A 23,223-nucleotide genomic window follows, 5' to 3' on the forward strand; every position below is an offset into this window, starting at 1 on the left:
CCTACCTACTCAACAGAATCATCTGGAGAGACTTTAAAAATTGCTACTGTTCAGACTTGCCCAGGGCTTCCCAGGTGACTCAGTGGTAAAGAAGCTACCTGCCAAGACAGAGACACAGCTTGGATCCTTGGGCTGGGAAGATCCCCCGGAGGAAGAAATGGTAACTCACTCCAGTATTCTTGCCTAGGAAATCCCATGGACAGAGAAGCCTGGCAGGCTATGGTCCACAGGGTTACAAAGAGTCAGACACGACTGAAGCAATTTAGCACTCATGCAAATTCAAGTAAAATAATATATGACAATGGTTTAAAAGCACTATATCTCTCAGAAATTCAATTTTAAGTTGGCTATGTACAGAAAGGGGCTTCCCTGGTGGCTCAGATGATAAAGAATCTGCCTGCAATGCAGAAGAGAAGTTATGCTCCCCCTTTGAGCCTCTATTTACCCCATTCACCACATTCTCATTTATTTAACCTCTGCTTATTGTTCTGTATTCATTTAACATCATGGGGTGGGCAAAGCTCCAGATGCAAGTAGAAGTTGGCTAAATAGATGGCAAAAATGAAAATGCTGCCTGAATCCTATGCCTCAGGACAGCCCAGATTTGGGACTTTCGTTTTAGATGGGATTACATGCAGCCAGATGTGCTGTTTAAATCCATCTCTGAGATAATAACAGCCCCCATGCTGCCTCTGTCTAGTAAGGTTTGAATTGAAAGGAAGGGGCTGTCAAATATGCAAGTGAGGATCTCTGCAGTGCTGCTCTGTGTCCATCTAAGTTCCCTTTGTAAGTTTGTAAGAAGAGGTTAGTCCTTCCCATACCATGTGATGAAAAAGCTGGATGATCAAAACATCTGTCTTAACAGAAGGAGTTCTGGGGATCCCTGGACAAGCTACATCACCTTCTGCCTACGTCCTATATCCAGTTTCTGCACAAGGAATGTCAAAGACAGCTGCAGCCTTAAGGCTGAATTTTGACAGTGAACAGCTGTGCATTTTATTCCACTATATCTCCTGTGTAGTAATTATCAGGCTGTCCTTATAAAATGTTTGATGTATTGGTTATCATCCATGTTAAAATCTGCATTGCCATTAGGTTAATTAGACCAAGGCCTTCAGACAAAGTAAATATAAAAACAAGTAACTCAAACTTTCAAATGCAACCTGATTCTGGATCTTAGAAAGCGTCTCTACAAATTGCCACCCATGTTATGGTATAATTGCATGCTGGTGTGTGTTTTGCAGTGTGTCTACGCTGCTCATCTCACTCAGTTACCAGCTCTCCAAACATCCCATGTTTTCACCCCCATCCCCCTCCTCCCGCCTTCCATCAGTGATTCCCAACCAGGGGCAATGCTGTCCCCCATCACCTCTCCTGGGGACATTTGGCAACAATTGGAAACATTTGGAGGCTGCTGACTATAGTGGCTAGATGCTGGATATGCTGCTAAATAGCTTACAACGCACAGGACAGCCCACAACAAAGAATTATTCAGCCCTGAATGGCAATAGTGCTGAGGTTAGAAAGCCCAGGACCAGGCCTTAGAGTCTTTATCTGCCAACGGGTTTTTCTGTCCCATCTTGCCTCCTCCAGGCTTTCCTGTCTCCTCCAGGGAGGTCTTTCTGAAAAACAGTGTGATCTCTCCCAGGATTCCCCACTGCCCTCAGGGCAGCACATGATGCAGCCTTCCAGGCTCATCCTAATATGTCCTTCCTTCCATGGCCAACCGCATTCTCCTGGCTCCTTATGCTCCAGCCAGGTTGAAATGTCCTGCAAGATGCCAGCCCCCCTCGTATGCCCACAGCCCTGTGCGGGGTGCTCCTCTGCTTCTCTTGCTTTGGTGTGGACTCCAACCACCTGGGACCTTTTAAAAATACAGATTCTGATTTGACAGAGCAATGGTGTGGCCAGAGACTCTTAGTCCTAAAAGTTCCTGGATGACATCCAGTGCTTCTGGTTTGTGATCACACTTTCTTCAGCCAAAGTCTACAGCAGTGGTTCTCAAACCTTAGTGAGCATCAGAGTGACTTGAAGCTATGAAAACACAAATTCCCGGGCCTTCCCCCAGGCTTTCTGAGTCAGTAGATTGTGGTGGAGCCCACGAATTATATTTGTAGCCAAGTCTGCAAACTGCCTTTGAGTTGAAAAGCGTGGAGCATCTGTCTCTTCCTTTCTCGCCTGCCTCCTCCTCCAGTTCCTAGAAAGCCATATTAATGCCTGGACCACGACAGCCCTCACAGAACATGCTAAGAGCTGGGATTATCCACCCCTATGCTCCACTAGACAGTAAGCTCCACGGCGACAAGGACAGCCTCTTCTGTCTCCACCTCTTGCATGTAGTTGAGGGCACTAGTCAGGATTGTTCCTCATTCTAGAAAGTTGTACCAACATCATGAAGATCCTTAAATATCTCATTTATAGCCAGAAAAGGTTACTTGTCTGCCTTTGCTAGGGTCAGAATACTGACAACTGTTAGCACCACTCAGCCATCTGAAGGACTCTCCTGTTTGGTGAGAATTACCACACGCTTCCCCGCTATCCAAAAGTAGACCATTCCTATGAAGTCTTTCCTCAGGCTAAGCAGCAACTACCTTAGGACTCATCTTGCTAACAGATGCACACAATAAGTGGAGATCAAGCAAGAAGCTCACAGACACGGTTCAAAGCTCTGGCTGCCTGATACTGAAGTGTTCAGTGTGGTTTCTGGGGAAGGAGCTGGGAGGGGCCCCTCAGTGCTCGGGGTTACTCACCGGCTCCACACTTGCTCTTGCAGAACAGATGATGAACCGTATTTTTGCTTTTCACTTTTTTTTTCTTTTTTTTATGAAAGTGAAAACTCCTCTTCGGATTTCTTTCAGTTCATGAAAATAGATACTAACGTATGGCTTTCATCAAATCAAGGTGGGGTGAAGTGAACGTTAAAAAAGCAGGAGATACCTGTCTCCCTTTCTCTCTTTGTTGATAAATGCCAGTTCCTGACTTTTTCTACCCTGTTGTTTTTCCTTTTGTCTGCGAAAAGCATCACAGGAACTGCAATACTTCTAAAAACACTGTTTAATTAAAAAAAAAAAAAAAGCCAGGGTTTTTAATTTATCCCCCAGCTAGAGTCTTATGTAAACTGCTGTCTGAAATCCCTTTGTTCAGGAAACTCTGGGGGGGCTTCATCTGCACCCCTTCCACCCCTCCACCTCCCAGGGAAGGGGTTTTCCTTCTTCCTAAGCCATCTCTCCCATTAGTCTTTATCTTTTAATAGGATGGAATTATCTTATTTGAAAACAGGTTTTAATTTTCAAGTCCTTTTTTAAAGCCACTGAAGATAGCGAGGAGAAGAATGTTGTCTAAGTAGGATGGGCCGAGGTGGGCCTCTTCGTTTGGGCAGAGCTGGAAAAGATAAGAAGATGGGACTAGCTGGCTGGGGGAAGAGAGACCTTCAAGCGAAGGAGCCAGCACAGAGGTGCAATGCATTTGGAGTGTGGGGACAGGAACAAGGGGTAAATGGAGTTAAGTAATATGGCCCAGATTCTGGAGAAAGAAGAGTCCAGAAATCCAAAATGTGTAGCCAAGAAGAGAGGAAGTACCTTTAGAAACTGGAGAACCATTCCTTGAAATGAATAACTCTTTCTGTTTTTACTTTTCTCTCCAGAAATACTCCAGAAGTGGTTTTGATATTTGTTCACTCCCATTTTTGGCCAAGATCTGTCAGAAGATTAAACTGTATGTATATGAATGCCCCCTCCTGAGCACTAACAGGGGAGAGCATCTTTGGTGGTTTCTGTTTTTAATGATGAAAATGATCTTCAAGTTAAAAGGCATCTTTCTGAAGGTGAAAGTGTTTCTTGCTCATGACTTGTATAGAAACTAGAAGACTAATTAGCTTAGAACAAATCATTTTGGAAATAGACTGAATACCAGCATCTTTGAACCTCCAAGCCTGACTTACAGTCCTGGGCTGGAACACAGCCTTCCTGCCAGTACATGCTCACACCAGGGACGGGACAGCCCCTCCTCGCTGCGTAAGATCCAGACGAGGTCGGCCACCCGTTCTGGTGGGGACTCTGAGCATCTTTAGTGCAAGGCACTCATGAGGCTGGAAAAGGACCCTTGTTTTCAAGAGCACAACCTATTACCTAAAAACCCTAGCTCTAATATCTATGAACAGGGTTCCAAATGCAGAGATACTGTCCAGAGTTCCCAAGCCCTCCTGTCTCAGTTTAAAATCCCATGCTCCAGCTCACTCTAAGATTGTGCTGGGTGTCATAGTAACTACTGTCCAGAATATTGAAAGACGGAACAGTATCCTGAGAGGCACATTGGACTAAGAGGCAAAATAGCACAGGTCCCCTTCCACCCAGCTCTTTCCCTTGTAACTGGGGCAGGGCTGCTGCCGGGCAGTGTACGACCACCATTCCCAGGGCCAGATACTGAACTTTCACTGCATTTCTGCACTGAATTCTCATAATTCCATCACTATTCCCATTTTGAACAGAAGGAAACTGAGTCTTACAGAGGTAATTTTTCCGGGACTTCTTTCCAGTAGTTAAGACTCTGCTTCCACTGCTGGGGGTATGGGTATGATCCTTGGTCAGGGAACTATGATTCCACCTGCCACATGGTGTGGCCAAAAAGTTTTTGTTTTTTTTTTTTTTAAAAAGTAACTTCTCCCAGCCACAAGGACCCAACATACACCCCCAGGTATATTGGGCCACACTTGTTCTCTGGAAACATCCCCTTTTGGACTCCTCTGCAGTGCTGTGTCTTGAGCCAGCGTTGAGGACTTGGGCCCCTTCATGTCTCCAAACCTCAGTTTTTCCATGTCTCAACTCAAGCCAAAGAGTCATTTGGAAGGTCTTAAAGATGCAGACTTCTTGGTCTGAGCCTTAGTGGGGGAACATGGCAGATTCCTAGGCTCCTGGTTAACTATGTCCTCCCAGGTGCTCCCATTCTAGTTCTGGAGCCAGACACAGGTGTTACATGTACAGATAATGCTTTAATGACTCAAAATAATATTCCTTCCCTGTAACATACTCATTGGGACCATGCCATCTGCCTGGACCCCTGTTGTTTTTATTCTCACTCTTCTGAAGGCAGTTCCTATCACTTGAGTGTGTTCTGGTCCAGCCTGGCTCTCATTGTGAAGGGATAGAGGGGAGAACTCTCCAGAGATGAGAGTCAGGCCTTATACCTGAACTGAGAGGTTGTGTTCATGTCTTAGAGCCGCTGTACTAAAATACCCCAACCTGGGTAGCTTGGAACAACAGAAATGTATTCTCTCCCAGTGCTGGAGGTTGAAAGTTTGAAAGCAATATGCGGGCAAGGTCCCTCTGAGACTCTATTCCCACTGATATTCCCTCAGAGACTCTGGATAGAATCCTCCTTGCCTCTTAGCTTCTGGCACTGGCTGTCCATCCTTGGGAACCCTGACTTTGCAGCTGCATCACTCCATTTCTGCCTTCTTCTTCGTGCATGGACATCTTGCCTGTGTGTCTGTCTTTTCCTTTTATAACCAGTCATATTGGATTAGTTCAGTTCAGTGCAGTCACGCAGTCTTGTCCAACTCTTTGTGGCCCCATGAACCGAAGCACGCCAGGCTTCCCTGTCCATCACCAACTCCCGGAGTTTACCCAAATTCCTGTTCATTCAGTCGATGATGCCAACAAACCATCTCATCCTCTGTCATCCCCTTCTCCTCCTGACCTCAGTCTTTCCCAGCATCAGGGTCTTTTCAAATGAGTCAGTTCTTCACATGAGGTGGCCAAAGTATTGGAGTTTCAATTTCAGCCTCAGTCCTTCCAATGAACACCCAGGACTGACCTCCTTTAGGATGGACTGGTTGGATCTCCTTGCAGTCCAAGGGACTCTCAAGAGTCTTCTCTAACACCACAGTTCAAAAGCATCCATTCTTCTGCACTCAGCTTTCTTTATAGTCCAACTCTCACATCCATACATGACCACTGGAAAAACCATAGCCTTGACTAGACAGACCTTTGTTGACAAAGTAATGTTTCTGCTTTTTAATATGCTGTCTAGGTTGGTCATAACTTTCCTTCAAAGGAGTAAGCATCTTTTAATTTTATGGCTGCAATCACCATCTGCAGTGATATTGGAGCCCAAAAAGATAAAGTCAGCCACTGTTTCCACTGTTTCTCCATCTATTTGCCATGAAGTGATGGGACCAGATGCCATGATCTTAGTTTTCTGAATGTTGAGACTTAAGCCAACTTTTTCACTCTCCTCTTTCACTTTCATCAAGAGACTCTTTAGTTCTTCACTTTCTGCCATAAGGGTGGTGTCATCTGCATATCTGAGGTAGTTGATATTTCTCCCGGCAATTTTGATTCCAGCTTGTGTTTCATCCATCCCTGTGTTTCTCATGATGTACTCTGCATAGAAGTGAAATAAGCAGGGTGACAATATACAGCCTTGACATACTCCTTTTCCTATTTGGAACCAGTCTGTTGTTCCATGTCCAGTTCTAACTGTTGCTTCCTGACCTGCATACAGGTTTCTCAAGAGGCAGGTCAGGTGGTCTGATATTCTCATCTCTTTCAGAATTTTCCACAGTTTATTGTGATCCACATAGTCAAAGGCTTTGGCATAGTCAATAAAGCAGAAATAGATGTTTTTCTGGAACTCTCTTGCTTTTGCGATGATCCAGCAGATGTTAGCAATTTGATCTCTGGTTCCTCTGCCTTTTCTAAAACCAGCTTGAACATCTGGAAGTTCACGTATTGCTGAAGCCTGGCTTGGAGAATTTTGAACATTACTTTACTAGGGTGTGAGATGAGTGCAATTGTGTGGCAGTTTGGACATTCTTTGGCATTGCCTTTCTTTGGGATTGGAATGAAAACTGACCTTTTCCAGTCCTGTGGCCACTGCTGAGTTTTCCAAATTTGCTGGCATATTGAGTGCAGCTCTTTCACAGCATCATCTTTTAGGATTTGAAATACTCAACTGGAATTCTATCACCTCCACTAGATTTGTTCATAGTGATGCTTCCTAAGGCCCACTTGACTTCACATTCCAGGTTGTCTGACTCTAGGTGAGTGATCACACCATTGTGATTATCTGGGTCATGAAGATCTTTTTTGTACAGTTCTTCTGTGTATTCTTGCCACCTCTTCTTAATACCTTCTGCTTCTGTTAGGTCCTTACCATTTCTGTCCTTTATTGAGCCCATATTTGCATGAAATGTCCCCTTGATATCTCTAATTTTCTTCAAGAGCTCTCTAGTCTTTTCCATTCTATTGTTTTCCTCTATTTCTTTGCATTGATCGCTAAGGAAGGCTTTCTTATCTCTCCTTGTTATTCTCTGGAACTCTGCACTCAAATGGGTATATCTTTCCTTTTCTCCTTTGCTTTTTGTGTCTTTTCTTTTCACAGCTATTTGTAAGGCCTCCTCAGACAGCCATTTTGCTTTTTTCATTTCTTTTTCTTGGGGATGGTCTTAATCCCTATCTCCTGTACAATGTCACGAACCTCCATTCATAGTTCATCAGGCACTCTGTCTATCAGATCTAGTCCCTTAAATCTATTTCTCACTTCCACTGTATAATCACAAGGGATTTGATTTAGGTCATACCTGAATGGTCTAGTGGTTTTCCCCACTTTCTTCAATTTAAGTCTGAATTTGGCAATAAGGAGTTGATGATCTGAGCCACAGTTAGCCCCCGGTCTTGTTTTTGCTGACTGTATAGAGCTTCTCCATCTTTGACTGCAACAAATATAATCAATCTGATTTTAGTGTTGGCCATCTGGTGATGTAGGGACCACTCTAATGACCTCCTAAAGGAAATCAGTCCTGAATATTCACTGGAAGGACTGATGCTGAAGCTGAAGCTCCAACACTTTGGCTACCTGATTCCAAGAATTCATTGGAAAAGACCCTGATTCTGGGAAAGATTGAAGATAGGAGGAGAAGGGGATGACAGAGGATGAGATGGTTGGATGGCATCACCAACTTGCTGGACATGAGCTTAGCAAGCTCTGGGAATTGGTGATGGACAGGGAAGCCTGGCATGCTGCAGGTCCATGGGGTGACAAAGACTGAGTGACTGAACTGAACTGAACTAATAACCTCATCCTAACTTAACAACATCTGCAAACATCCTCTTTCCAAGTAAGTTCCCATTCACAGGGACCAGGGGTTAGAACCTCAACAGCTCTCTTTGGTGAACACAGTTGAGCCCACCACAGAGGCACTTTTCCTATGTTCCTCCATCCTTCATCTCATGAGCTTCTTGGACGCTAAAGCCACTGAACAGCCCCCATCTGCTTTGAACGTATCTCAGGAGAGGAGAAGGCTGTGCTTCTGACCCACATTCAGAACCTCTTAGTTTAAGAACTTTTCCTGGTTCATCTGCCCACATGAGTTCCTGTAAGCCAGCTGTGTGAAGTGCTGGCCTAGATCCCGGAAACAGTTATCAACACTGCTTTTCATGAATAGAGGTGGAGGCGGACAGCATCAGGATATGAGGAGTGGAGGGGGAATATGAGACAGGAAAGAAGGTGCTGGGAGGCTGAGAGACAGCCAGATCCCTAGGTCCCCAGGCCCCTGATCATTTCATCATGCCTAGCTCTTGTTGAATTGAGACTCCTGTCTCCTCCTTGCTGAAATCATCATTATATTTTCTGTGTCAAACATGGGCCTGCAGGACCAAAACAACATCTCTGCAATTGAACCACCTTTGAAACACTGAATTCAAGAGCATCTGTGGCCAGAGATTTTCCTGGCCCAATTTTAAAGGGAAACTCTTTTTATGAAAAAGCAGAAGCAATACGTTTTTCTTCTTCTAAAAGTCATTGTGCTTCTGGTATAATTCATACCGGGTCACAGTTTATTCAGTGCTGTTTGGTTTATAAAGCACATTTAAATGCAACCTCATTTATTCATCAAATAATCTGTGGCTCAGTGATAATAATGACAAGGAAGAATAACCCAGTACTGTCTCTTTACCAGGAACTCTTATAAAGGCTGCCCTGCTTGCAGACCCCATTTTTGTCCCCCCTTTTAAAGATGTAAAGTTATTTTCCCAAAGTCACAGAACTAGTCATGGATAGATATGACATTTGGACCCAGAACCATTACATTGTCTGTGCCTTGACTCTGAGCCCCACTTTTAGATGAACAAGTTGGCTCTAGTTCATTTAATGCCTGATCCACTAACACAGTCGGTAGGTAGTAGAGGCAAGCCTACATGTCTTCGACTGCATTAACCCTTCCATAAAATCCCCTCCAGTAAGAATGCCTCTCCTGCTCCTTGCCTCTCCCTGCGCCCCCGTTTGTTCTAATGCCTTCAAAATGCAATGGTGGCATCTCCACCCACGGTAAGAAGTTTTCCAGCTCCCAGCCACGTAGCTAGCCTCCTTGGTACCCCGTGCTCCCTGGCGCCTGCTCCTGCACCCTGTTCTTCCCTGGCTGCTTCCCCGTCAGTCTCCCATACCTACCAACAGCTTTGGAAGAGTGAGGACACCATTTCTTGGTAAGCTTTTTAGCCCTGGTTCCTACCACAGTGCTTGACCTCAGTAGGGACTCAATGAAGAAACAAGTGAATAAACAAAGAAAAAACACTAATTTATTAGAGACACAAATGTGTAGGATACCAGGCTACTGCCATGGGGCAACCAAGGATTTTGTTATTGTTTTGTTCTGATCAGAATTCACAGTGCCTATACACTGCCTAATTTTTTTTTTATTGCAGCAATGGTGAGTCAGGAGGGTCCCCTCTTAATATCAATAATGCATTCTTTTTATTGAATTTCCAAATGCGTAAGCCCACCTATGTATTATTTCACATAAATTCACACGGGCTATCATATCCTATGTTAATTGCATTTTAAATTCATCATTCTTGGCTTTTTTCATTTGTTCCTTCTTGCTTATGCCCTGCTCTTGCCGCTCACCTCAGTCCCTATCCCCGCCACACAGTGAGCCGTGTAAACATGTCCGTATGTATCTTTCCATGGTTTTCTCTGCTTTCATTGCATCTTACAGAGATGCATGTAACACATCCATGTGCAGAAGCAACAGCCACTCTGACCCTGCACTGCTGCCTGGGACTCAAATGTGAGGCAGATACTCATGGATACTCATTTTCCCTAGTTTTCTTTTGTTGTAATGCCCCAGTTTCATGACATAGTTTTAGGCATTTTGAGCTTGAATAGCTCAATATTATGTAACGAATAACATTCAGCTGCAGTCACAATTGCTCACTGGGTCAAGCTTGTCAGCCCAGACCCCAGGCAGAGGGCAGGAGCAGCAAGCAGGTGATTGGCTGTACCAGCCAAGGTGATAACTGGAGTTCTAGGTATTCTCACTGTAAGTTTCCTGTTTTAAACATCTTTGCTGCCACAAATATTAGTTTCACCATATAACTAATTAGCTGTGAGACTAATTGCAAAATTAAAGAGACTTTATTACTAAATACAAAATACCTGAATATATTTAAAGGGTGAAAAGTGAAAGTCAGTCATGTCCGACTCTTTGGGACCGCATGGACTGTAGCCTACCAGTTTCTTCCGTCCATGGGATTTCCCAGGCAAGAATACTGGAGTGGGTTGCCATTTCCTTCTCCAGGAGATCTTCCCAACCCAGGGATTGAACCCAGGTCTCCCGCATTTTAGGCAGATGCTTTACCGTCTGAGCCACCAGGGAAGTCCATTTAAAGGGTGCGTAGACTTAATGGCACTACCGTGCAGATGACTGACTTTATTTTGTGACTTGTACCTGAACACTTGTCTTCCAGGTCTTTCATTCTTAGTATTTTACACATTGATTCACCTCCTCATTCGGCATCACATTTTTTCTTTTTGCTAAAATTTCTTCCTTTGTTAGAGGAGGTATCAATTTCCAAATACTAGGATGCATATTTATACCCAAGCTTTGTATTGCATCCCATTCCTGTGTTTTTGCCTAGAAAGGAGCCTGGTGGGCTACAGTCCATGGGATTGCAAGAGTCAGACACCTCTGAGCACACACACATGTGTATTGTGTTATGAAAGCCTCTATACTGTTGTGTGATCCTGGCATCTTGTCATGTGTCTGTTGATAAACATTCCAGAGTTTTATAGGAAATGTGAGTTCAAATCTGCAATTTTATGGCTCTCATCCTCTTTCTCCTCTACTGTAGTGTGTTTAGAAATAAGAAACTGGCTCTTGGGGCAAATCATCATCATTTGTCATGATTTTTGTATGACACATATCAAACTATCAACCAGTCATTTTACCTTTTATGGCAAAATTGTCTTATGGCCAATTAGTTACACAGTGAGAATGTTTGTAACAAAAATGCTTGCTGTGAAGGTACTTACAGCAAAGAAGTTTACAGTAAAAATATCTAAAAATAATGGACATGCATAACTGGATTGGACATTGTGTGGCTGGGAACCTGAAAATCTGAAGAGAATCCATGGGTTGAATTGGGGATATATCCAGAAACTAAAATGTCGTAAGAGCAGACAACTTAGGCCTGTTTGCCCAGTCCTAGAAGCCACCTTTGGTATAGCTGTTAGCACTGTGCATAATAAAGACAAAAGCTAATATTTTGTGAATACTTATCACATGCTTGGCACAGGTCTTCCTTGCTTCACATGTAACAACTCATTTAGTCTTTGCAACAGTCCAAGGAAGCAGGTACTGACATTGACCCCATTTACAAATGAGCCAACAGATGTAAAAATGATGAAGTAATTTGCCTTAAGGTTATGTACAGCAGACCTGGGATTCAAATCCAAGGAGTCTAATTTCAGAACCTAGAGCTATGTTAAAGGGCTTCCCATACTTTTCCTTCCTACTAGAATGCCTGTCACCTAATTACTTGCTTTGAAAATGCTTTCTAATCCTTTTACTTTCACCTTAAGATTGCTTCCTTCCCTGTAGAGAGGGAAATGTCTTCCCTCTGTGTGCACAACCCTCTTAGAGAATTTTTCTCCATAGCACTGTAGCTATCTATTAATGCATTGTTTTCCCCATCCATCACTGTGCTCTTCTAGCATAGGAAATGTATCTAATACTCATCCTTAATATCTAATATGATGTCTGGCACATGGTAGGAACTTCAAAAATAGCTATGGAATGAATGAATGAATATTTTGGCATACAACCAAGTACCTGTAAGGATACACAATGTATCAAATTTATATACAATTTTGAAGAAGCAATGATAATAAAAGTCAACAATGCTTTATCCAAAACCTTGGAGCCAATTGTAATTTGGAATTCAGAATTTCCCAGATTTTAAGAGAGTGACATATCATGTATATGCTGTAAATCACCACACTCACTTACACTCTTAGCACCTCCTGATTAAACACATTTATATTTCAGCAGTGAAATATATGGATAATCATATTAAGTAGGGTATAGGTTAAGATCTAATTGCCTTAGATTGGTTTAGGTCAAATTTTGCCACCAAATAAATTAGCTGCAACATTGAAAATAAGAAACAACTCTTGGTTTTCAGGACTGTTTGGATATGTGGGCTATGAATAAGGGATTGTGGAGTTTATGTAAATTGCAACTTATGAGATTTAGGATGGCCAATCTACCCATGCATGTCTAGAATGTATGGTTTTGTTTAGTTACTTCAAGCCTTTAAAATAAACAAGTAAAGGTTAATTTAATGACCAAACATTCTAATTCTAGAAATTCATTTGTTCCTTCCTTCAAGGACAAACTCTCACCCCCAAAGTGGCAAAGGTAGGAGGAGATAGTTTTGTCATCACTGAGAGAGACCTTTCACCTAGCGCTTTTTCTCAGACTGATAATACGGCTGTTTGGGTTTGTTCATCCTCTTTCTCCTCCCTACCCCATCCCTCTCCCTCCTCCTCTTCCTCTTATTCTTTCTCTTGCTCTGTGTCTTTCCTCCTTTTCTCAACTAGGAGCCTAAAACAGCTATCCAAGAGGTCAAATACATACATGGGAGAACCCTACCTATCCTTACAGGGGATGTCATCTCCCAAGAGGTCTATAAAGTGGACTTCCGGTGGCTCCACCATCCCAGAGCTCTTAAGACAGGCTCCCCACCACCAGTTAGGCTCCATGCTGGCTCTGGCTGAATTCGCTAGCCTTGAGACTCTCAGAACTGCTGAGAAGCTCTTGATTCAGAAGACCATTTACTAAAACCTATAAGGGAGCGTGTTACTCTCTCTACATTCTAAGCTCCAAGAGTAACCTCACTCTGCCATATGATGGCACTTGCCTGCTACTCTGTAAGTGATTCTCCTAAAGGGAAAACAGTGTTTACCATTTGGAAGCTGGGGAAAGTCTGGTAGTGAAAACTTAGGGGAAATCCTCGCTCAAAGGAGGTATCCGTAGTTTTTGGCATTAATTGCTTGATCATCAATCACATCAATTACACCCGGCACTTGAAGGGGAGTGACAACTAAATGCCTAATGGTTCTCAGATGAAGTGATTTAAAAGAGGAGAATCTTAAGAAAAGACTTCTGTCCCAGAATGTGTAAAATGTGTAAAATCTCTAGTACTAAGTTCATTGACTGGACCAAAAATGTAGTCTCCTTTCCTGAGGACCTCAACAGGCCATACTGCATGCCCTCTAAAACTTGAGTTCATTATATTTTACTTACCCATATAGGCCAAGTAAAGTGTCAGAGAGAAAATCGTTCTGTTGAGTAGAGAGCAGAAATAAGCAAAGTTGGGCTGGTACTCAATTTTATCTTTACTTTTAACATTTTTATTTAGGCCCTTAATTTTATTTTTAGAATGGGGTTTTGTTAAGTAAACTCAACACAGTAATATCTAAACATGTCTGTGTTTATTTTCACAAACACACTTTCTTTTTTCTTAGCTCACAGGTGTTTCATTTTCTTTCTTCTAGAGCTATACAAAATTCTGTGCCATTAGAAGATGCAGATTCAGACAAATATAGTGATTTCCCAGTGAGTATTGTTAAGAGTAACCAGCCATTCAGTAAATATTAAATTGCTTCCTATAAATTTCTTTCCTTTAATAAGACAAGATTGAATGCCATTTGAATGTATTATTAATTTGATAATACACCATTTTTATAATGTTTATATACCTTTATGGTATCTCCACATGGACCATCAAAGTGGATCTTAGTCCTAGACTGTTTTCATTTCCTGAAGCCGTTCCCAGCTGGAATTTTCCATGGGGATAACAGTTATCTTGATAACATGTCATAAATTATTTTCAAAATTCTTAAATATACTTTAACTTACTTTTTTAAAGTGTATATGTGTTTGTGTGCACATGTTTGATTTAGAACAGTTAGGATATCATAATATTCTCTGTGAAATTCAACAAGCAAGTAACAGATGTCACAAACTTTCCAAAGTTGATGGGCTCTCAGATACTCTACCTGGCAATTTGAGAAATAAAAGCATTGTTTAACATCATCATGGCTCTTGATCCTTTTGAATCAGACATGTCAAAAATATAATAAATCCATGCAAGTAACCAGTTTGGCTAGAGAGTTTTTAATTATTCAGTAAAATTATTAATTGTTGGACACCATAAACCAATTGCTTTGGGGCCTGAGAAAATTGATGATTAATAGAAAAAGTTCAGGGAGTTGGATGGCCCTTCTGTGTGTGGAAGTACACATAGACACATACAAATGAACACACATGTACACACAGACACATGTGTGTGAAACGTGCATTCACATAACCACCCATGTGAATGTACACGTGCTCACGTATTTGCAAATTCACACAGATGCATCCCCATACTTTCACATATTGGCACACACACACACACTCACACACATGCTACACCTGTGACTGGCCCTGGTACCATATTTCTATTTCACCTCACTCGGGAGGTCTTAGCATATTCATCTTAATTTTCTTAGTGATCTCTGGTGTTCCCAGACTATATTTGAATTTGAAACTGCAGATGTCAATACCTCTCTGACAGCTCTGACTGGGCTTCACCGTGGACAACATCAAAGCAGAACTGACCCTGTGTGTGCTCTTCCCTTTCAGACACTGCGAGGCTTTCACTGGCGAGGGAGAGATTGCAACGACAGCAACAGGATGGCGTACCCAGGCAGAAGGTAACGGTCTCTGCTCATCACTGACTTTGAAAATTACCTTCTGAAAAGGAGGCAGGAGGTATAGTCATCTCCTCCAGCCTACAGGATTCGTGCTTACAGAGAGAAGGGACGTCCGTGTCCTCGCTAAAGTAAAACTCAATTAAAAAAAACAGTAATTGTTCATTTTATTGCCCCCCCAAATGCTCATCGAGCATGGCCAACCACTTTGCATCATGCTGCATGGTAAACAAATAGAAATACGAGTTTACAGTCTAGTGGAAGAAGCAAGTGAGTAGACAGGTTATTGTGGACGTTTATCCGTTCTCCTGCTCGAGCTCTACGGGCAGCCCTGGGCCCAGAAAGAGTAGCCTTTTCCACCAAGAGTAAGGCAAGGACTGCAGGGAGTGGAGTGCGGGTTTCATTTTAGTCCCAGGCTGATGTTCAGCCAATCACATCTCAGAACTGAAACTGGATATGCCAGCCTTCATCTTAGCTGTGACTACAGTGCTGAAGCATTAACCAGATGTTTGGGACTTTAGAGGCGTAACTCTAATGGTGTCGCCTGTCTGAAGAAAATAGACTGCAGATGTGTTCATTACGCTCATCAGCACCATTACCCAACAATACCGCCCATGAATGTAGTCAGTTATGAAAAGGCTGCATTTGGTCCCCAGCTCCCAGCAAACACCCAAACCCAAGACAATGACAAAGAGGCCAAGTGAGGCTTCTGTGGGCCACAACACACAATGGTGTGTGGCATTTTTCCTTGAAGAACCTGTTGGCTATCAGTGACACTTGGTGTAGCACTCATTCATTCATTCCTTCATTTGTGAAGCTGACATTCAGAGTGATAAATATATGCTGAAGACTAATGTGGCTGTCCTCTCTGTAGGCCAGACAACTGGGACTCATATCAAGATTCAAACTGTAATGGCATTTGGGTAAGCAACTAAATTCAGACTTAACCCTATTCTCTGGCTTTCTGCCCTCCTTACAAGCCCATTGCCTGTTTGCTTAGTCAGACCTAAGAAAGAAGATAAGATGGTAGGCTAAGGCAACTCTTTTTCTGCTGTTTGAAAGAGGGCCATAGAATCCAATCACACGTGAAAAGTGCCAATGATGTAATGAGAGCCGAGGCTCTCAGTCACAGCCACTGTAAGTCTTGTTTGAGGTCACTCACACCTAACCCCTTGATTCTGTCTGAAACAGTGTGAAGTTAAATGGATCGTGGTGTTAGCAAAGTTTTTACAGCAACCCAAACAGCTGGTGGAGCAAATCACATGCTGCCACCATTTCATTGCAGCCGTTTTTTTCCCTGTTTCATAAGGCTAGCCAGGCAGAGAGGAAATTACCTGTAGTTTCCCCACTCCCTACATCCCGAAACATCTATGCTGCTACCCGGGTTCCTTATGAATAATAGATTAGTAGCTTCCAGTAGAGAAAAGGGAAGGAGAAAAGCCAAACACGTATCTGAAGACAGCAACAGCAGCAAATCAAATTTTGTGAGGTCTTGAGCTTATAGGATTTGAGGGGTCCTCATGAAGGAAAAAGTATACCAAATACAAAAGCAAGTATAAAAGTATGATTAACTAGAATGATAAAAGAAATCTTAACAAATTCCCAGAGTCTTGGAAATTCAGGTCCTTTTCTTTTGAGATCTCTTTTCCAATTTACCAGGAGTGCTTAAGTGGAAACATTGTTCTGGCTGCAGCCAGACTCCTCTCCACCTAAAACACTCTACCGCTCCCAGCTGCTCCCAGCACTCACACAGGCAGGGATGGTACAAACAAGGGGCCTTGAGGTTTAAGATTCCCCAGCTTCAAGATAAATTGCCTCTGAATGGCTGCCTAATTTGTCTGCTTGGATGAAGAGGAGAAAGTGTCTGTAAATAGTTTCTTCTCTCCAGGACACTGATGGTCTGTTGTTTCTGGGATATGGAGAGCAAGACAGATTGTATCCTAGTATAGCCCACCGCACCCACCCTATCATTAGTCAGATTGCCTTCTCATGAGGAGGGGAAGACATCACCCTTAGTCTTAAGGTATGGAGGTGTCAGGACCCCTAAGGCAGCTCTTGTTCTTATAGACTCAAGCTTAGCTGTCCTGTTGAATGACATGGAAGTTATTAGTATGTGAAGCTCCTATCTTGGTTCCATGACCCCATCCCTACCTCTGACATGTGACCCCACCTACATATGGAAGGCCAATAAGAGATTGTGCTACACCAGTGGAAATCTACCAGGAGCCCAGAGAGGCAACACTCAGAGTTCATCATCAGTTAATAGGAAAAAGACACATGACCTTCACACCTATCCCTTTCCACATAGGAAAGATGACTCCCAGAATCACAAAATCATGAACTCAGAGAGGATTTTGCAACCACCAAGTCCAACATTTTCCTAACTGTGTCCAGGAACTCCTCTATCGAGTGGGAAGTTAAAAGATACGGGAGGGGTGCTATAGCCAAGTTTAGAAAGTACTGGGTCAAATAAACCTAAACAGTTTTCTTTACTTCTGAATTTCTCATCATCTTTAATGTGAGCCCCCAAGACCAAGAGAGTGAACACACTGTTTCCAATACATCTCTGACCATCAGGCTCTTCCTAGAATACTGTTAATACCATAACTATCTAGTGGAATGCCAGTGCTCTCCAGACCAGTTTGACAAGCAAAACAAAACAAAAACCATAACTATATATGTGTATTAACTTTTCCTTAGGGTTATCCAGACTCTGCTTGAACCTTCCAAGGACCAGTTACTCTACTAATGCACAGACTTAGTGTTCAGTGTTAGGAAGTGCCCTCAGCTATGGGAACCCTGTCCAACTCACAAGCTTGACCTCACTTGTGGGTTTCTCAGAGTCATTGTATCAACATTTGGGATGACGTCTTACTGTTTGGGCTGCCTTGCAAAATGTAGGATGATCAGCGGCATCTCTGGCCTCTCCCCACTAAATGCCCGTAGCTCCCCCTCCTCACACTGGAACAACCAAAGATGTCTCCGGACATTGCCAAAGTCCCTTGGGGACGGTTGCAGGGCAGGGGTGAGTAGGGGGCTGCCTTAAAATCAGCCCCGTTGAGAATCACTGCTCTAGAAGCATCGATCCTTAGGCACTGGAGAAGTCAGGATACTTAGAGCTCCAGTTCAGAGACCGCTGAGCCCACTCTACCCCTGTGTCCCAGGCACTGAATGGACCCTCAGTGCTCCCTCCCAGTGACACTTCCAGCACTCAAAGCTCTGCCCTGCATCCTTCTGAGCAAGATGGTCCAGTTTCTGGATTTCTCATTATTCCTACCCCCAGGTCCTTAAAGCCTAACTCACTTACATAGAATGTTGCTACGTTGGATTAAGGGCTCAAGAGACTTTAAAGGATTTTATCTACTGATTTGTCTTTGTGCTTTAAAAGCCATCTGGGGAGGATTTTGTACTTGTGTCTCATAAATTTAAAAGCAAACTGCTAATCTCGTCATTTCTCTCTTAAAGGGTGTTGATCCAAAAGATGGAATCCCATACGAGAAGAAATTCTGTGAAGGTATGAATGGTAAAAATCAGTGTATTTATCCTAATAGAATATTCTTTTCTAGTCTGAGTCAAACTGAATCAAACAGACAAATGAGGAAGTGCCTGATGCTACAGCATAATGTTGACCAGTTTACATTTGGTTTCATGATAACTTAGAAAAATATATGAAAAAGATTATAGAAATGAGGCAGAATCTAGACAAAGAAAAACTGAGTTTAACTGATTCCTTTATTGGGTGACTGGAAAGTTATTAGAGGGATAGTTAGGGAGTTTTGGATGGACATGTACACACTACTACTTTTAAAATGGATAACCAACAAGGACCTACCGTATAGCACAGGGAACTCTGCTGAATATTATGTAACAACCTAATTGGGAAACGAATTTGAAAAACAATAGATACATGTATATGTGTAGTGAAAGTGAAAGTGAAGTCATTCAGTCGTGTCCGACTCTTTGTGACCCCATGGACTGTAGCCTACCAGGCTCCTCCATCCATGGGATTTTCCAGGCAAGAGTACTGGAGTGGGCTGCCACTTCGTCTCCAGGAGATCTTCCCAACCCAGGGATTGAACCTGAGTCTCCCGCATTGTAGGCAGATGCTTTACCGTATGAGCCACCAGGGAAGTCCCTGTATATGTATAACTGAATCACTTTGTTGTACAACTGAAGTTGACACATTATTAATTAATCAACTATACACAAACATAAAATATAGTTTCGTCTTAAAAGCTGTAAAATAGATACCATGGAAACTTAAATCTAGCACTTCTCCAAATAAGAAAAATAAGTAGAGGTGATAATCTTCTATCTTCTCTGTGTCCTTCTCAATACACCATAAGGTCAGACATCTGGGCTTGTGTCAAATGGGTTAAAGGCTTGTATCTGGGTAACTTGAGGGAGGCCACCAAACTATAACAGCTGAGAGTTCCCAAAAACACTTGAACAAAAGCTCTGTATTCCAAATGCCCACATGCCACAGACACCTGGGCCGCCAGGACTCTTTGCACTCTTTGTTTAGTTGCTAAGTCACGTCCAACTCTTTTGAGACCCCATGGACTGTAGCCTGCCAGGCTTCTCTGTCCATGGGATTTCCCAGGCGATAATACTGGAGAGGGTCTCCATTTCCTCCTCCAGGAGATCTTCGCGACCCAGGGATTGAACCCGCACTTCCCACGTCTCCTGCATTGGCAGGTGGTTTCTTTACCGCTGTGCCACTTGGGAAGCCTACCAGTACTCTTAGGAGAAACTTACTAATACCAACCACATAGTACTGAAAGCATGGTACTGCTGATGCCCAAAGAGCCTCAAACAAGACCCTATGGTAGCATCACTAGTTTTGTTTAGGCAGTGCTTTTTCCTAACATTTAAAAATATTTCATTCACTCGACAGGATATTTCATGAATACCTATTCCTATTATGCACCAAGGACTATACTTGGCTCTGAGTTTTCATGGGCAGACATGATATAGTCCTTGTCCTCAATCAACTTAAAGTCTAACTGTCTCTAAGCTGTCAGAGGAGTAGGACAGAGGTAGAAAATGTAAGGACCCAATACACAAGTCATACCATTTAGAAATGCTGTTGGATGAATAAAAGAATGAATTAACAAACAAATGAATAAATAAGCATCTAAGTGAAACCATGGTGTGAGGCTCTGGAGTCACTATGGGAAGTCTCTTGGATTCCCTAAATCCCATACCCTCCTCGATGTCCTGGGTCTTTTCAGTCTGCAGTTGCATAGCCAAATGCTAGCTGTCCCAGAGTCCTGAGATAGGGAGCCACTGGAGTAAGGCTGGACCATCCTTGGCTTGATTCAGGGCGGGGTTGTAGGTGGGGAAAGGAGTCTCTCCTGTCTGACTCTGGGAGGCATCACTTGATTCTTTCAGGACTTTAAGAATTTTGGAAGAGTACATGCATCACCCATGGGTGAATTCCTCAGAATCAGATTAAGTGATTTGTAACCTCAAATGTACAAGGCTGCACAGTGACTTTATTTCTCCATTTCTCCATCAATCAGCCATAATTGTCCATTTGGCGCTTTTGCCTTTATAGATTCAGGACTTTAAAAATCCATAACATGTTTGAAAAATCAAAATTGCTCCATGAGATCACGAATTCCTAAAGTGAATTATAATAGAAATGGGTATGCTTTCCAAGAAAGCAATTTTCAGGACCAAAATCTGGGCATATTTCTGAGTTCAGATAAAGTTTTGATGTTTTTATTCATCCATCATTCACTCAAGAGGTTGCACAGCAGTTTGTTTTATGCGGAGCTAGGAAACACACCTGCATCTCTATAGTTTAGTTGGCAGTTTCAGTGGCCTAGAAATCTCATTCAGCTCCTAAATGCTATGCCCCTCACCCTCCAACACTCAAAAAGTGGCAATGTATCACTGTTATGATGCTCCATGCACGGAATACACACCAGGGTATGTGCTCACCTAACCACCTAACCTGGAGGCTCCAAACTACTTGAGTGCGTAAATAATGCAAATAAATTGTGCCCCCTAGGTTCACAGCCCAGGGGAGTCATTTTGCTGGGAGACTCAGCTGGGGCTTATTTCCACATCCCTCCTGACTGGATCACAGCTTCGCAGATGTCTTTGGTAAGTAATTTTGGCAGTAATCATCCCCGACGTGCTGGCCTTTGTATTTGTTTCCCCCTTGCTCTCTATAAATGTAATGCCAGTTCCAAACAGGTGCGAATTTCCCTTCTCAGCACAATCTGCCATAAAAGGCACATCCGCTGCCATTTCAGTTCAGTCCAGTTCAATCAATGCGATAAGAACAACACTCTCACAACAAGACCATCTTGTCCATTAGAGAAGGAGGATGGTGCTCCTGACAGGTGGGAAGGAATGTGGGGACAGTGGGGAAGCGCTTGTCACATGACCACCGTGGGATGTGGTTCCTTCTTCAACCTGCTAGAAAATGGGACTGCTGATTCAGAGAAATTAAACTACAGAAATGATCGATTCTTCCTTGATCCTTTTTTGCACCGTGAAGAAATCAGACATGAACCTGAACACTCTCTAACTGGGCCTTTTCCAGTTTTCTAAACTGGGCAAACACAGCACCCCCTCATAAGGATGAGAAAACAGAGAAACATTTGAATATAGAAAAAATGTTCATGATCTCCAAAGAGGAGAGCTCTTTCAAAAAAAGCTTGCGACAGGAAAGTGAAGTTTTTAAAATATTAAATCAGATTCTCAGTAATAATTTGAGGAGACAGCACTCGTGAAAAAGGAACAGTCTGAGACCAGGGAAGACTACTTTTAGGTGAAACAATAATTGCCTGATGTAAAAATGCGATGGCCATACTGATGAGCAAGTTGCACAATGAGAAACAAACAGGGTGAGAAAACCAGTCAGCCCACTGGGGAAATTCTGAAACTCATATAAGAGGCATATAGGATAGGTCCTGGAGATCGACTAGGAAACCCAGAAGAAGAGAATACATCAGACAAAGAAGTGGTGACCAAATTAAAAAAAAAAAAGATAATTTTCTTTAGTTGTAGAAATCCTTGACTTTAATATAAAACCCACTGAACTCCAGAAAGTGTAAAACAGACTCTCCTCATCATGTCTGGCCTTTCATTTTTATCCCAAATATAAAGAATAATCTTGCAGTCATTCTGCTCTTACAAATAACTGGGGACATACTAGGAGACAAAAATCTTTTTGGTATCAGACTTCTCTCTCAACAGTAAATTTTGGAAAAGAGTGGACTAGCTTCTACAGCATTTTGAGGATGGTGTATCAAAAATGTTCCACCTGCCAAGATATTGCTCCTACATAAGAGTCACAGAAACATATTCCCAGTCATCCAAAGATTCAGAAAACATAACAGATTTATATCTTCTTGAAAAAAATATTTTAGGAAGTATTCCAATTTCTCTGAGCATGATATTACAAAAGGAAGGCCAAAAAAATTTTTACTAGGTTTAATTACATAAAATCTTCAAATGTGTGCAATGTCAAAAAATTCATAAAATTAAATGATAAGTGAAAAACTAGAGCAATATTTATAACATATGACAAGATTTCAGTCCTCTAATAATAAAGAGTTCCTGCATATCAATAAGGAAAAAACAATTTAATTTTTTAATGATCAAGAACAAATGACCAATAAATGTAAAAATAGTTTCATCTTCAGTAGTAATCAAAGAAAAACAAGTTAAAACAGCAATGAGATATCATCTATTGTCTGATAAATAGGCAAAGGTTAAAGAGTGATAAAGGCCTACCTTTAGCAAGACTATGGTGAAAGGGACATGTTCATTCACCACTAATGAGAGCTTAAGTTGCTAGAACTTCTCTGAAAGCAACTTGACAATATGCATAAAGTGCAACACCATAGGCTATAGCCCACCAGGCTTACCCATCCATGGAATTCTAAAGGCAAGATTATTGGAATGGTTTGTCATGCCCCCCTCAATTTTGGACATACCAGAGTTCAAATCCTGGCTTAGTCACTTACCTTTAATTATTAATATTTTCTCTGAACTTTAATTTCCTTATGTATAATATATAAATAATGAGAGATATTTCATTAGAAATTGAGGATGATTTTGTGACAGATGTTTAAAATTGGACTAGTTATTTCTACCTAACTTTCAACTGAGACCCCGAGATAATGTGGGTCAACTATTCCCACCTTCCACAGTCAAATATTAGAAGGA

General features: G+C 42.3%; 1 protein-coding gene across 5 annotated transcripts in view; it reads left to right on the plus strand.

The window, feature by feature from the left end:
* AOAH (acyloxyacyl hydrolase) overlaps window positions 1–23,223 on the plus strand; it is a 180,274-nt gene that overhangs the window by 61,091 nt on the left and 95,960 nt on the right. For all 5 annotated transcript variants that reach the window (XM_043463197.1, XM_043463198.1, XM_043463196.1 and 2 more), the window contains exons 7-12: window positions 3,644–3,714; window positions 13,834–13,894; window positions 14,966–15,036; window positions 15,908–15,956; window positions 18,499–18,547; window positions 21,053–21,147. In XM_043463197.1, coding sequence (XP_043319132.1) covers window positions 3,644–3,714; window positions 13,834–13,894; window positions 14,966–15,036; window positions 15,908–15,956; window positions 18,499–18,547; window positions 21,053–21,147 — 396 coding nt within the window. The remainder of the gene's footprint in view (window positions 1–3,643; window positions 3,715–13,833; window positions 13,895–14,965; window positions 15,037–15,907; window positions 15,957–18,498; window positions 18,548–21,052; window positions 21,148–23,223) is intronic.

This window comes from Cervus canadensis, chromosome 3, assembly GCF_019320065.1.
Source record: "Cervus canadensis isolate Bull #8, Minnesota chromosome 3, ASM1932006v1, whole genome shotgun sequence".
Taxonomy (NCBI): domain Eukaryota; kingdom Metazoa; phylum Chordata; class Mammalia; order Artiodactyla; family Cervidae; genus Cervus; species Cervus canadensis.